Source organism: Homarus americanus, unplaced genomic scaffold (assembly GCF_018991925.1).
Source record: "Homarus americanus isolate GMGI-L3 unplaced genomic scaffold, GMGI_Hamer_2.0 scaffold15794, whole genome shotgun sequence".
Taxonomy (NCBI): domain Eukaryota; kingdom Metazoa; phylum Arthropoda; class Malacostraca; order Decapoda; family Nephropidae; genus Homarus; species Homarus americanus.
The window spans coordinates 1,036,613-1,049,342 of NW_024748849.1; the positions used below are offsets into that span (position 1 = coordinate 1,036,613).

General features: G+C 40.1%; 1 protein-coding gene across 7 annotated transcripts in view; it reads left to right on the forward strand.

Moving 5' to 3' along the window:
• The first annotated feature begins 3,161 nt into the window (after window positions 1-3,161).
• The window catches only part of LOC121880493, a 39,008-nt gene continuing 29,439 nt past the window's right edge, over window positions 3,162-12,730 (forward strand). For 3 of the 7 annotated variants that reach the window (XM_042387722.1, XM_042387720.1, XM_042387719.1), the window contains exons 1-7: window positions 3,162-3,256; window positions 4,226-4,303; window positions 4,990-5,208; window positions 6,011-6,138; window positions 6,762-9,075; window positions 9,534-9,652; window positions 10,096-10,170. In XM_042387722.1, the coding sequence (XP_042243656.1) occupies window positions 4,235-4,303; window positions 4,990-5,208; window positions 6,011-6,138; window positions 6,762-9,075; window positions 9,534-9,644 (2,841 nt within the window). In that variant the 5' untranslated portion in view covers window positions 3,162-3,256; window positions 4,226-4,234 and the 3' untranslated portion in view covers window positions 9,645-9,652; window positions 10,096-10,170. The remainder of the gene's footprint in view (window positions 3,257-4,225; window positions 4,304-4,989; window positions 5,209-6,010; window positions 6,139-6,761; window positions 9,076-9,533; window positions 9,653-10,095; window positions 10,171-12,730) is intronic. The other 4 variants (XM_042387724.1, XM_042387723.1, XM_042387725.1 and 1 more) reach the window with 3 other exon arrangements.

Genomic DNA, 12,730 nt, shown 5'->3' on the forward strand with positions numbered 1-12,730 from the left:
ATACAGTACACTACAGTATAGTACATGCTGAATCAGGATGATATTAGTGGATATATATATATATATATATATATATATATATATATATATATATATATATATATATATATATATATATATATATATATATATATATATATATATATATATATATATATATATATATATATATATATATATATATATATATATATATATATATATTTCTAATCAGTGTTCCAGCTTGCAATGCAATCATCAAAGAGCAAAAAGTGCTTAGACTGGTATTCGCACTTTGTGCTGGAGAGGCTTACAACAGAGGCCTAGTCACTCTCAGCAGTTAAAATTTCAGGCTTTGAGCAGTTGACAGGTTTCTCTCAAGTGATTAATGACATTCTTAAATACAAAACTGACACTAATTTCAATACACTCATCAGATTTTCTGATGATTGTGAATTAAAACAATGGAACTCTTGTACATCTCACAGTGAGTGAATAGGATTCTCGCTTCTATTGCAAACTCTTAACTCAAGGAGTTGACAATTTTACAAAAAGTAAATACAATTGAAGCTTTCAACATAACTCACAATGGATCTTGAATGTTTCAGCTGTAAGCAGGTATATCTATCTTATCGTAATACATACACATTCATTCATAAATTTAAATATACACAGGTAACATTAGATAGGAGAGATCTGGAACACAGCAAAGAAAACGGACGTCTAAGTAGGGGGGACTCAATAAATAAGTTATAGCTGCATGTTCTATGGGCTGTTGTGCGTAATATGAAGCATCTAATTCAGAAGCCAGTACTTGCCAACAGTGACCGATCGCCCAAGCGGATAACGAGCCGATCAGAGGTGAAGAGGATAAAAGTAAGTAAAAGTGGTGGTAGTGATAGGTAGTGACGATGTTGGTTGTGGTAGGCATTGATGGTGGTAGTGATAGTGGTGATGATGTTGGTAGTGACGGTGGAAGAGCACCTGTAGTGTCACACGCAGCTTCAGATAACACACACAGAAAGACACATGCAGTTTCTCACTCTTTAAGGACAAAGGCGATATATAATAGATAGCGTCAGCGAGCGACCTTGATACTTTCAGGTGAGTTCACCATTAGCTTACTGTGTGTGTGTGTGTGTGTTTAATGGAAAAAAACACGTTCCTTGAAACGGTAACAGAATATGTATTTGACAATTTGTCTCACATGCACAACTAGCCTCTTAGATCCAGGCACATGGCATCACAAGTAAGACAGGCAACAAAGAGTGCTAATCTGAATGGAAAAAAAGGTTCTCAGTGAAGTACTGTAGTGGATTTCTCCCCTACAAACGGTGTTTGTCGCTGGGTAGCCGACCCCACGAATTCCCCAGTGTGTGCCTCGTTGTCTAGGTCAACCAGCGCCGCCTTACATGACTTTTACTTTTTTTTTTTTTTACTTTTATCCTCTTCGCCACTGATCGGCTTGTTAGCCGCTTGGGCGATCGGTCACGTCTCTTTTCCTTTATATTCTTCACCAAAAGGTCGGCTCGCTAGCCGCCCGGGCGATCGGTCACGTCTCTGTCACGCACTGTTGGCAAATACTGGGCATGCACCGGCTCCTGAATGTACCTGAACCCGCCCAGTGTTGGTCAAGTCTTCTCTTGAAAGAGCTCACACTCGGTGCCGTCACAACACTCTCTGGTAGATTGTTCCAAGAGTTTACAACCCTCACTCCGAAAAAGTTTGCCCTCACGGTTTTCCGGACTTGCGGCTTCTTCAATCTTGAGCTGTGACCCCTTGTGGGGCGAGCGTCCGCCAGCTCCAAGTAAGGACACTCAACTGAGTAGTGCCCCCTGAGATGCTTATAAACCTCAACTAGGTCCCCCCTTGCCCGTCTGTAGTATAAGCTAGGCAAGTTCAGGCGCTCCAATCTCTCAGGGTAGCTGAGATGCCGAAGTGCAGGCACCAGTTTGGTGGCCCTCCTTTGAACATTTTCAACCAACTGACAGTCCCTAGCATATCTCGGGGACCAGATGGGGTGACAGTACTCCAGATGGGGAAGCACTTCACTCCTGAAGATCGTCACGAGGGACGGACCGTCTAGATATCTGAACGACCTTCTTATAAGACCCAATAATTTATTTGCCTGATTTACCTTCTTCTCACAATGGCCCGAGAACTTCAGCTCATTGTCAACATACACACCTAGGTCCTTCTCACACACAGTCTCAACTAGTACATTTTCTTCATCCCGTTGGGACATATGGTACGCCTCCTTACCGTTGGTACGCCCCAGGTGCATCCTCTTACACTTCGTGACATTGAATCTCAGCAGCCATTCCTTCGACCATTCCTGGAGCCCACAGAGGTCCTTCTGCAGCTCTTCACAGTCCGCTTGGTTCTTAATTTCCCGAAATAACTTGGCGTCATCGGCAAACATTTGTATGGAGGAGTGTACAATGTCAGGCATATCATTTATGAAACAAACAAACAACAGCGGGCCCAATACACTACCCTGCGGTCAACTACTAAGCCACGCCTACCCCAGCTATTTAAGACCTGACCTCGTGGTGACCGCTCTCTTTTCTACCTACACCAACCAGCCAGCAACACCTCCTCCTCCTCCGCCTGCCTGGCGGCCCTCGCTCCCGCCGGCGAGCATGGCGACCCACCAGCTGTCCTTCTCTGAGCATCCTCACCAACCAGCTCTCTCTACATCACGCTTGTAACCATGCTGCCTTCCCAGCACCAAGCTGCATTGTACATCCAATACAACATGTATACAGAGAGCACATTGTGAGTTTCCTTTCTCCATCCCATCCTGAGTGTGAACCAAACACCCCACAAACCAACCTTGTTTGTGATTGACAAAAATACTGTACATCAAGCCACATTATCAAGTTCGCGGACTACACGAAGGTATTTGAGAAGGTTGCAAGGCCAGACGATGTCGCAAAAATGCAAAACTACCCTTTTTTTTTTTGCATTGAAAGTGGTCTCTAGATTGGCAACAACTGTTTAACATTACACCTCAACACATAAACATCACAGTTTACCTCCAGATATTCTAGTTTCCTCTTGTACCTACAATGGGCAATATAGTTGATAGCAAAGTAAAAGAAAAACACTGCCATATAGCTAGTAAGCTGATAAGATTAATTAACAGTTGATAAATTAAGTGACTTAGGCTCGTGGCTCCTCACAGCTGTTGTTTGTTTACACCACAGTTACTGGCTGTTGTTGATGTGTTGCAGTGTATTAGTGTTAGCAAGTTACACTCGTGGTCGATGTAAGTGTAAGTTGATACATCAGTGTAAGTTGATACATCACTGCTCTAGTGCACCTGATCTAAATATATGTGTCCAGTAATGTAGTTTACAGGAGTTATTCCTTATTAATCTTTGGTCCAGTAAAACCCACCCGAGGGATGTGACCTATTGTTGTACTTGTATTGATTTAGTAAAACTGTTCACTGTGTACATAGACAGTGTAGGTATACAGTACAGTACCAGTAATGGTAAACCAAGTTGAAACAGATCTCACCAAGTACAGCCTAGGTAATACAGGATTAACCTACGGCTGAAATTGATCGAAAACGAATATAAAAACGCCGGATTTTCACTGTTTTTTTTAATAGCGGACACTGTTGTAGTTTGTGCAAATGTCTTAAAAAATGATACAGGTATTTCTAAAATAAGCGTAACTTAACATTTGTGGGTATGAAAAACTTACCTAACCAACCTAACCAAACAAACCTACCTACCTTTACCTAATTTCCTTACTGTGCCCCCCTGGACCTCACCGACATATTTCACAGGAAGAACATACTATGATATGGTGAAATTTGAGACATTTTCTGGACATGAGATGATACGGCTGCTTCGGTGCGGTGCAGCCCGAGCGGCCGAGTGATTTATTGTGATGGCGGGAAACGACGAGCCACGGCATCGAGGAAGTTCTGAACAAATTTCTTTCCCGTCTGAAAGCACGGGGCTTCCTGCGGTGTCGTAAATAATTACCTGATAATTTTACCTAAAATTTCACTTTGTTGCCGTCCAAAGAATTTTGAGAAATTTATGGTTACAATGCTACTGGGGGTTTATATTAGATTGGAATAGGCGAGGATAAGTTAGTACTGTATTAGGGTGAAATATACAACGGCATCTAATCTTAAGGTGATCCATATTTTTTCAACGTCTCATAGAAAATAATTACAGGTAAAGTACTTCAAAATTATTTAACTGTGATACTAATTTTTTTCTAGTGTGAAGTCATGGCTTCTAGGGAAACAAGGACATCAATCAGATCCAAGAAAGATATTTGTGATTATCCAAACTTGAAGGTGAGACTGACCCCTCAATTTGCATTTTCATATTGGGCAAGGCTATTTGTGTGGTCCTATCTTGTGATGCTGTCTCTCGTGATGGCCGAGAATTGAACGATTCTTGAGAAAGCTAAACCCAAGTGAGGGACAACTTAACGAGCGCAATTTCTCATCCGTCGCAAGAGACAGTGTGACAAGATTTTTCTGTATGATTGCCCTCAGTGTTTGTTATATGAGGTGCTCCTGGCAAAAGGAATCGATCAACAAAAGTAAAAAAAAAACAAGCCAGAAAACACAGCTAAAGTAAGGATAGAAGTTTGAAGATTATTATGACATAAAAACACGCCTGAGGCCGCTTCATCACTTGACTTGTTCTTGCCTGGTGCACCTCTTATGGATTTATGACATTCTATTGTCAGTTTGCAATTGGAGAAAGATAAACACTGTATTTACTGTAGTTATGAAGACATTAGTTAGATAGCTTATCTTATATACTCTAGATGATCTTTTTAATATAGATATTTCTCTGATCTGAAAATAAGAAATGTGTATCACATGAAGAATAGACACCTCAGCTTATTTCACCTCAAGATTAACTATCCTAATGTTAATCAATCCTAACTTCCCCATATAATATTTAGAGTGTTTGATCATGAGGTGGTCAAAAAGTGTATATACCCTGTACAGAGAGACATTCATTGCAGGCTGTTCTTCCCCCGAGCTACGACTACTATGTTGAAAGTTACGAAGAGTGTGCGGACCATGAGAGCGAGAAACGTTTTAATGCTAGATTTCGCATTGCACAATCTGAGGCCACGAGAGACACCATGAGGCAATGGCTGGAGGAGTTTTGCAGCCACTCACTAACAACTTACAGGATCGAGAGAACTTACCCGAGTGAAACTAAATGGTTTATATATCGGGTAAGATGTTTTAGTAATAAGAAAATGGTGGGGTGGGTGGAAGCTCAAGAAGGCCATGGGGACCCTTTCTACAGACCATTAATCACTTCAGTAGCGGATATGACATTAACAACTCCAAAAGGAATTACACTCATATAAATGTGGAGAACACAGTTTAGTAAAACTTAGAAACTAGTGATTACCTGATGGCTCAGCAATGTTAACTTCCAAAAATTTCTGTTGACATAATATTCAAATATTTTAAAGTCAATTTATGTCATATGCTTATTTACGAAAGAACTCGCGCTGTGTCTGAACTCTTCAATCCTTCACCTCAATCGCACATTTGTGTTTCATCGTCAGTCTTTAGAGTATTTAAAATGTAAATGAAAATACAGCGACTATTTAAGCTACCAATCAGCACACCCGTTACAAGCATCCCTACTTAGTCATAAAAAATAAACTATGTAGTTAAAACTCCTGCAGGTTTGTTTACTGTTGGTGAGTTGTTGGATCTCACCATGGGTCACCATGATGTGTATCATTATTTCTGTTCTCAACTGTAGATTTTGCTGATTAATGTGGTACAATACAGTAGTATAGTATTTGGCTCTCCAGAACATTAGCCCCCAGCTTATTTCACTTGATGATTAGACTCCCCAATGCTTAGTGGGTGTTTAAGTTAGGCTACTGTTCAGTTGGTTAATCTGAAGATAAAATAAACTTGTGGGCTAATCTTCAGGTGATCCATTTATTTGAATTACTCTGGCAGCCTTTTTTTTTATTTACTATTCATTTCATGGTGTTGCTGCCATATCTGCAGGTTGACCTAAGATGTCACCATAACACCAAGCCCTCGAGCCACAAGCGTGTCCGTACACCACACAAGAAGCACACGGCTTGCCCTGCCAAGATGACCATCAAGATACGCCAGAAAAGACTGAGCAAGAGGTACTGTTATCTTGGCATAATTTTGGTGTTTTTTTTATTTCTTATGTACACTGCAGTATCCATTAATTATTTTTTACTTTTAGTGTTATTAGTAATACTGTATTGTGTTTGATGGTTAAATATGATACAGTATTTTTTCATCATTAGCTTTTGCTAAGTTTTACTATTCATCATTTTTACATAAAAAAAGTGTAACTGAACAGTGAAGAATATATACTAGTGCCCCACCACCTTGTTATGTCACCTTCAACTGGTTGTAAATACTAGCTAGTGTGAAGTCTTGTCACAACAGAAACACCACAACTTAGCTCACTATAACAAGTCTTGCCCAGTCAACACTACAGTACATAGGTGAGGGCACGGAGTCAAGGAAGACAAACACTACCGTGGTGCTGCTTCACTTATGATGTAGTTTGGCTCAGTTGAAAAGTTGAGTGATTATTATGGAGGTTATTGATTCATGCTATGTTTTAACTGCTTCTTGTCACAACACTTTTCTGTTAACTCTCGCCTGATGCATTCCTAATTGATGTTTCTGTTTCTCATGATGCACCTGACATGAAGATTGTAACAAGGTGAGGATTTTAGCTCAGTGATCCCTTAAACTGTACATATTTTTCCAGGAAGAGTCATGAAGTTCACCTGAAGACCCATCCTGTAGAAGTAGCTCTTCACCACCTTCACAACCATCTCATACAAAAGAAAGATGCTCTCAGGTTCCGGGATCCTGACTCGGCACTTGTAGAAAAATTTCGGAAAATGTATCGAGCCGGGTACAAACCTGCCGCTGCTTTGGAAATCCACAAACGTGATTTACGCATGGAATATGAGGATGATTATCACATGGCATTAGAAGACAGAGGTTTATGTCCAGACATGAACTGGTGTTATAGACAGTACTATTTGATGGATAAGAAGCCTCTGACAGATGATGCTGCCAACAAGATTTTGTCACTAGAAGAGTTTTTGGCTGAGTATAATAAGAAATGCAAAGAGAAGTGTGCAGCCATGAAGCTTGTCAGTGATGACAGTAATAACCTGGTGGTCGCTCTGGTCACCCCACTCATGAAGCGTTGCCACACAGAATTAACACAGAGTGGAAAACTTGTATTTGTTGACACTGTTAAGGTAGATTACCTGAGATGTAAGGTGTACTTGTTGTTAACACACAGTGTTGCTGGTGGGTTACCTCTGGGGGTACTTGTGACATCAACAGATTGTTCAAGCATAGTACTTCAGGGTCTTCACCTCTTTATGAACCTGCTGTCAGATGAGGGCTTTGGTGGACGTGGAGTGGCAGGACCGGCAGTCATCATGATGCAGGATGATGATGTGCAGTTTGATGCCATGGCATTAGCATTTCCTGGAGCTAGATTATTACTGTGCCCATACCATGTTGTCCAGACGGCCTGGGAATGTTTATGTAGTGGCCAGGATGGTGTGGACTGTGGCAGTAGGCAGGAGTTGTTTGAAATGGTCAAGCAAATGGTATTTGCTAAGAGTTTGAGTGATTTAGAGGAAAAGTATAGAAACCTTATGACTTCACCTCCAGCACAATACTCACTTAAGTTTTTCAATCACATGGAAGAGTTGTACTCGAGAAGATATGAATGGGCTGTATGTCTAAGAGAAGATTTACCAAATAAAACAGGAACTATTGACATTGTTAACGTCACAATGGAATCTCTAAAAGACAAGGTTCTTTGTCAAACAAAAGCTTGTACCATGGTCCAACTTCTGGAATTTTTGACTGAAGATATGGAAGAATATTATGAGAAGAAGATTACATATACTGCACATGATAAGTGTGAAGCAGCATTCATACAGCAACACCTGCAGGATAAAAAGATGACGGATACCTTAGAAATTGTCCCTTTCTTTCGTGTCAAAAATAGTACAACTGGCGAGTGTTATGATGTTGACATGAGTCTAGGTTTATGTTCATGTCCTGTAGGGGTGATAGGGGAGCTTTGTAGACATCAATATGCCTTAACCCAAAAACTTAACATCAACTCACTCATTAGGAAGCCTTTGTCAGACACAGCAAGTAAAATAGAATTAAATAAAATATTTAGTGGTTTACAGTGCCCTAATTTTAGCAGTAAATATGAAGAGAAACTGGAAGTGTGTAATAAACCAAGTAGTGTTGGTGATGCAGAGATGGAGATGAAAGATGAGAGTCTCAGTGAGAGGAAGCAGGAGGCTGAAGATGACCAACCATGTGAAGTAAACAATGAAGTTACAGAAGAACACATAACTCTTGAAACATTTTTGTGTCTTATCTGCAGTAAAGTTTTCAGCTCACAAGCTCGTCTGGCCAGACACAGATTAACACATAACCACAATAAACCCGTTGTGTGTGATCTGTGTGGTTTAGGTTTCAACACAAAACTAGCCCACCAACACCACCTACAACACAAACACAAGAAGGAAAAACCGTACGAGTGTGAAGTTTGTGGGAAAAGTTTTGTTGGGAGCCAGACATTACTTGACCATGCCTTAATACATGAACAGACTCGATCTTTTGCTTGTGATATTTGCGGTAAGTTATTTAGAAGCCCAAAATGTGTTGCCAGGCATAAAAAATGTCACAAGATGGCCAAGAACCTAACCTGTTCTCAATGCAACGAATCATTCCTAGTCAAATCAGATTTTGAGGCTCACAGTCATAAAGTTGAAGATAACATAAAGAAAACAACCATCGTAGAAGTCAGGGATCCTCTCCATTATCCACATCACCAACAAGAACAAGAAGTTATCATAATAAATGCTGAAGGTCCCCTGGTGGCCACAACTCTCCCATCCATCAGTGCATCAACAGACAACAGTAGTAACTACCCATATCAGATAACACTGGCCACCCCTGCTGCAGGAGAAGATCCACTAGTACCTGTAGTGAACTCGGTGTTTGTGCCACAACCTTCACAAGAACAACAGGTTTGTACTGAAAGACCTCTAGACTAGAGTGCAGCAGTCATTAAAACTACTAATGTTCTCTGTGGACAAAATCTCTTTCGAATATTAAGGTATTATGTTACCTGTTCAAGTTAATGGGCTGACATCCTATTTTCATCCCTGGGTAATGGATATCATCAACACCTAGTACTGGACTATACTGTACTTGTATACTGTAGTACTAGGTTGGAATAATTGACTTGTTTTTCATGAAAAAACTGAGAATCTTGCCTGTTTGCTAAGTTTAGTACCTCTTATTGATCTCTTATAATGAGTTGTACAGTATTAATATCTTTATTCTTCAGTATTATTGGTTATAATGATGTTTCTCTATGTGATATATTTTAGCATAATTTTTATTTTTCTGTTGTAAATGGAGGTTAATGTTAATGGATTTCGGTAGATTAAGCCAATAATGTTATACTTGTGTTATTGGTCAGATGGAGACAGTGCAATTGTACTCACAGGAAGAGACCGGGGTGACGGCAGCAGATCAACAAGCAGTCTCGACCCAACAACACTTCCAAACGAGTTGGCACGCCTGGACCTGACCCTAGAGGTGGTGATTGTTTCTGTGTACAGTAATTATTCTTTGATTGGAATAATTAATGTGCATCTTTTGTTAATAATGATGATACAAGGTTATTTAACCCATTTTAAAACTTAATAATCTAAAAATATTATAGATAGAACACTTGGGAGAAGGCCCTATAACATTGATGATCATGGTGAACAACTCTCTTGCCTTAGTAGAGATCCCTGTGTGCACTATGGTCTGTCTATTGTGTTTTGAGGTTCTTTAGTCTTAAAATGGAATAGGTGATTTATGGACGCCCTGTATTCAGTATTTAATTGTTATATAATTAATGTAATGTACAGTTCATACATTTAGGGATACAAGCACAGTTTTCATAACCTTAAGTTTTTAATTAAGATTTAGACATTTTAATTATTTGCTTACTAAAAATATTAAACTAATTTGCTTCTATGATTTTGGAACAGTTAGGAAAGGAATGGCAGGTGCTGTAGCCAGAGCTTGGACAGGTTTATGGTTGCTGGAGAACCTTGTGGCTTATGGTAAGTAGTGACTGTCTGCAATTTAACTGTGTTCTCTGTCCCCTCACTCTTCTCTCCTAGTGACCAATATGGCTAAACCCCCTATCAGAGGTACTATATTTACCTGTTCTTGGCTTATAATGTTTAATTTTTACATTATATAACCTTATTATGCTTTTTTTGGCAATTGTCCCTCTTTTATATCTTATTTCCCCTATGAATATGTACAACATGTGTCAGTCAAGTTTAGGTTACAGGGAAACTTCTTTTTGCTAAATACTACAGATTATTTTTGTATTTTGAATTATCAGAAAGGGTTTGGTAAAGGTGCAGCTGGTACAGTAGAGCATAAAATTACTGTAGAGTATGGGATTAATGCTTAATGTAGCATTAGCTGTATGCCTGAGATCTATATTCTGTTACCCCTCTACTGACCATTTTCTCTCTGAGGTAATGAGAGTGTATCAGGTGATGTCTGTCTGTATGTGTGTAAATCTGAGTGTACAGTATAGTCAGTATTGTGTCTTGTATATGATGGAACTTGGTATGAATTTTTCTGCAGGTGAGGTCTGTCACAGACTTACCTTGGAGGTATTCGTCACTTTTGTAGAAGAACCAATACATTGAAAGCATCAGTCATGGTGAAATAAAAAAACAAATCTCTCTACATTGTGCTCAGCCATGAATGTTAAAGCGTCAAGTTGTGTTTCCTTTAACCATCTGTCTGTCCATTTTATTCATACGAGCTGACTTTTCTTAAACAATATTGGCCAAACACTCATGATACTTCACGGGCACTTGCACCTTAATGAGAAATTTAGCATCAGATCAAAATAAGGTCAATATGCCCTATTTTTTGGTAGGTTTCTCCTCTCCAGCTTTATTATCACAGTAGCATTAGTATACCGTACTTAAACATTCACCTAAAACTGTTTTTTGTGACTGTAAAGTGCTCTGCCTCTGTGTGGGAGTCTTAGTGACATCTCCACTCCACCTACAAGAGTCCCCTTAGCCTTGAAGGGGATATGTGATTATGACCAGACTTGTTCTTCATGATGTAGTGAGTGTTGTTTATTGGGTAATTGCTTTCTATTGATTTTATGAATGCAGGAATTTTTTTGTCAGTGATACGAGTGTGTTTGAGGACTGTCTGGGAACGTATCTCCATTGAACCCCATGTTATAATGATCTCGATCTACGATATTTCACACAGCGATGGGTTTTTCAGGAACCTAATCCCATCGTTTATTGAACTTGCCTAGCTTATACTACAGACAGGCAAGGGGTGACCTAGTTGAGGTGTATAAGCATCTCGGGGGCACTACTCAGTCGAGTAGTGCGGATGCTCGCCCCACAAGGGGTCACAGCTCAAGATTGAAGAAGTCGCAAGTCCAGAAAACTGTGAGGGCAAACTTTTTCGGAGTGAGGGTTGTAAACTCTTGGAACAATCTACCAGAAATTGTTGTGACGGCACCGAGTGTGAGCTCTTTCAAGACAAGACTTGACCAACACTGGAGCGGGTTCAGGTACATTCAGGAGCCGGTGCATGCCCAGTACTTGCCAACAGTGCGTGACAGAAACGTGATCAATCGCCCGGGCGGCTAGCGAGCCGATGTTTTGGTGAAGAGGATAAAAGAAAAGGAAAAGTAATCAGAGAAGTGACCGATCGCCCAAGCGGCTAACGAGCAGATCAGTGGTGAAGAGGATAAAAGCAAAAGTAACATAAGAACATAAGAGAATAAGGAGTCTGCAATAGGCTGGTTGGCCTGTGCATGGCAGCTCCTGTCGAGAGTTACTACCACTATCTATCATCCATGAATCTATCCAGCCTCCTTTTGAAATTTTCCAGCGTTCCAGCACTTACTACAAAGTTGCTAAGCTTGTTTCACTCGTCCACCACCCTATTTGTGAACTAGTTCCTTCCTATCTCCCTCCTAAACCTAAACTTATCCAACTTGAGTCTGTTGCTCCGAGTCCTATCCTGCTCGGATATTATAAGAACTTTATCTATATCCCCTTTATTGATTCCTTTCACCCACTTAAATACTTCTATCATATCTCCCCGCACTCTTCGTATTTCTAGGGAATGCAGGTTTAGTTTCTTTAACCTATCCTGATATGGAGGGTTTCTAAGTCCCAGAATCATTTTCATCATTCTTCGCTGCACTGACTCTAGTGAATTGATATCCATTCTATAATAAGGGCACCAGAACTGAACCGCATAATCGAGGTGCGGCCTGACTAGCGCAAGATATAGTTGCAATAAGACCTCTGCACTCTTATTACTTACACTTCTAGATATAAAACCCAATACTCTGTTTGCCTTATTTCGAACATTAACGTACTGTTTTCTAGGCCCTGGGGATTTTGTCTTCTTTAGTTTATTTATCCTCTTAAGAACATCCTCTTTTCTGATAGTGCTATTCTTTAATTTCTCTTCTTCCTTTCCCCTAAATATCAGTTCCACATCTGGAATTTCCGTGCGAATTTCTTCTGTGAAAACTGATAAGAAGTAGCTGTTCAATGCTTTGCTTATTTCTCCACTGCCATTTATCACTTCCCCCCTCCCTGACTTTAAAGG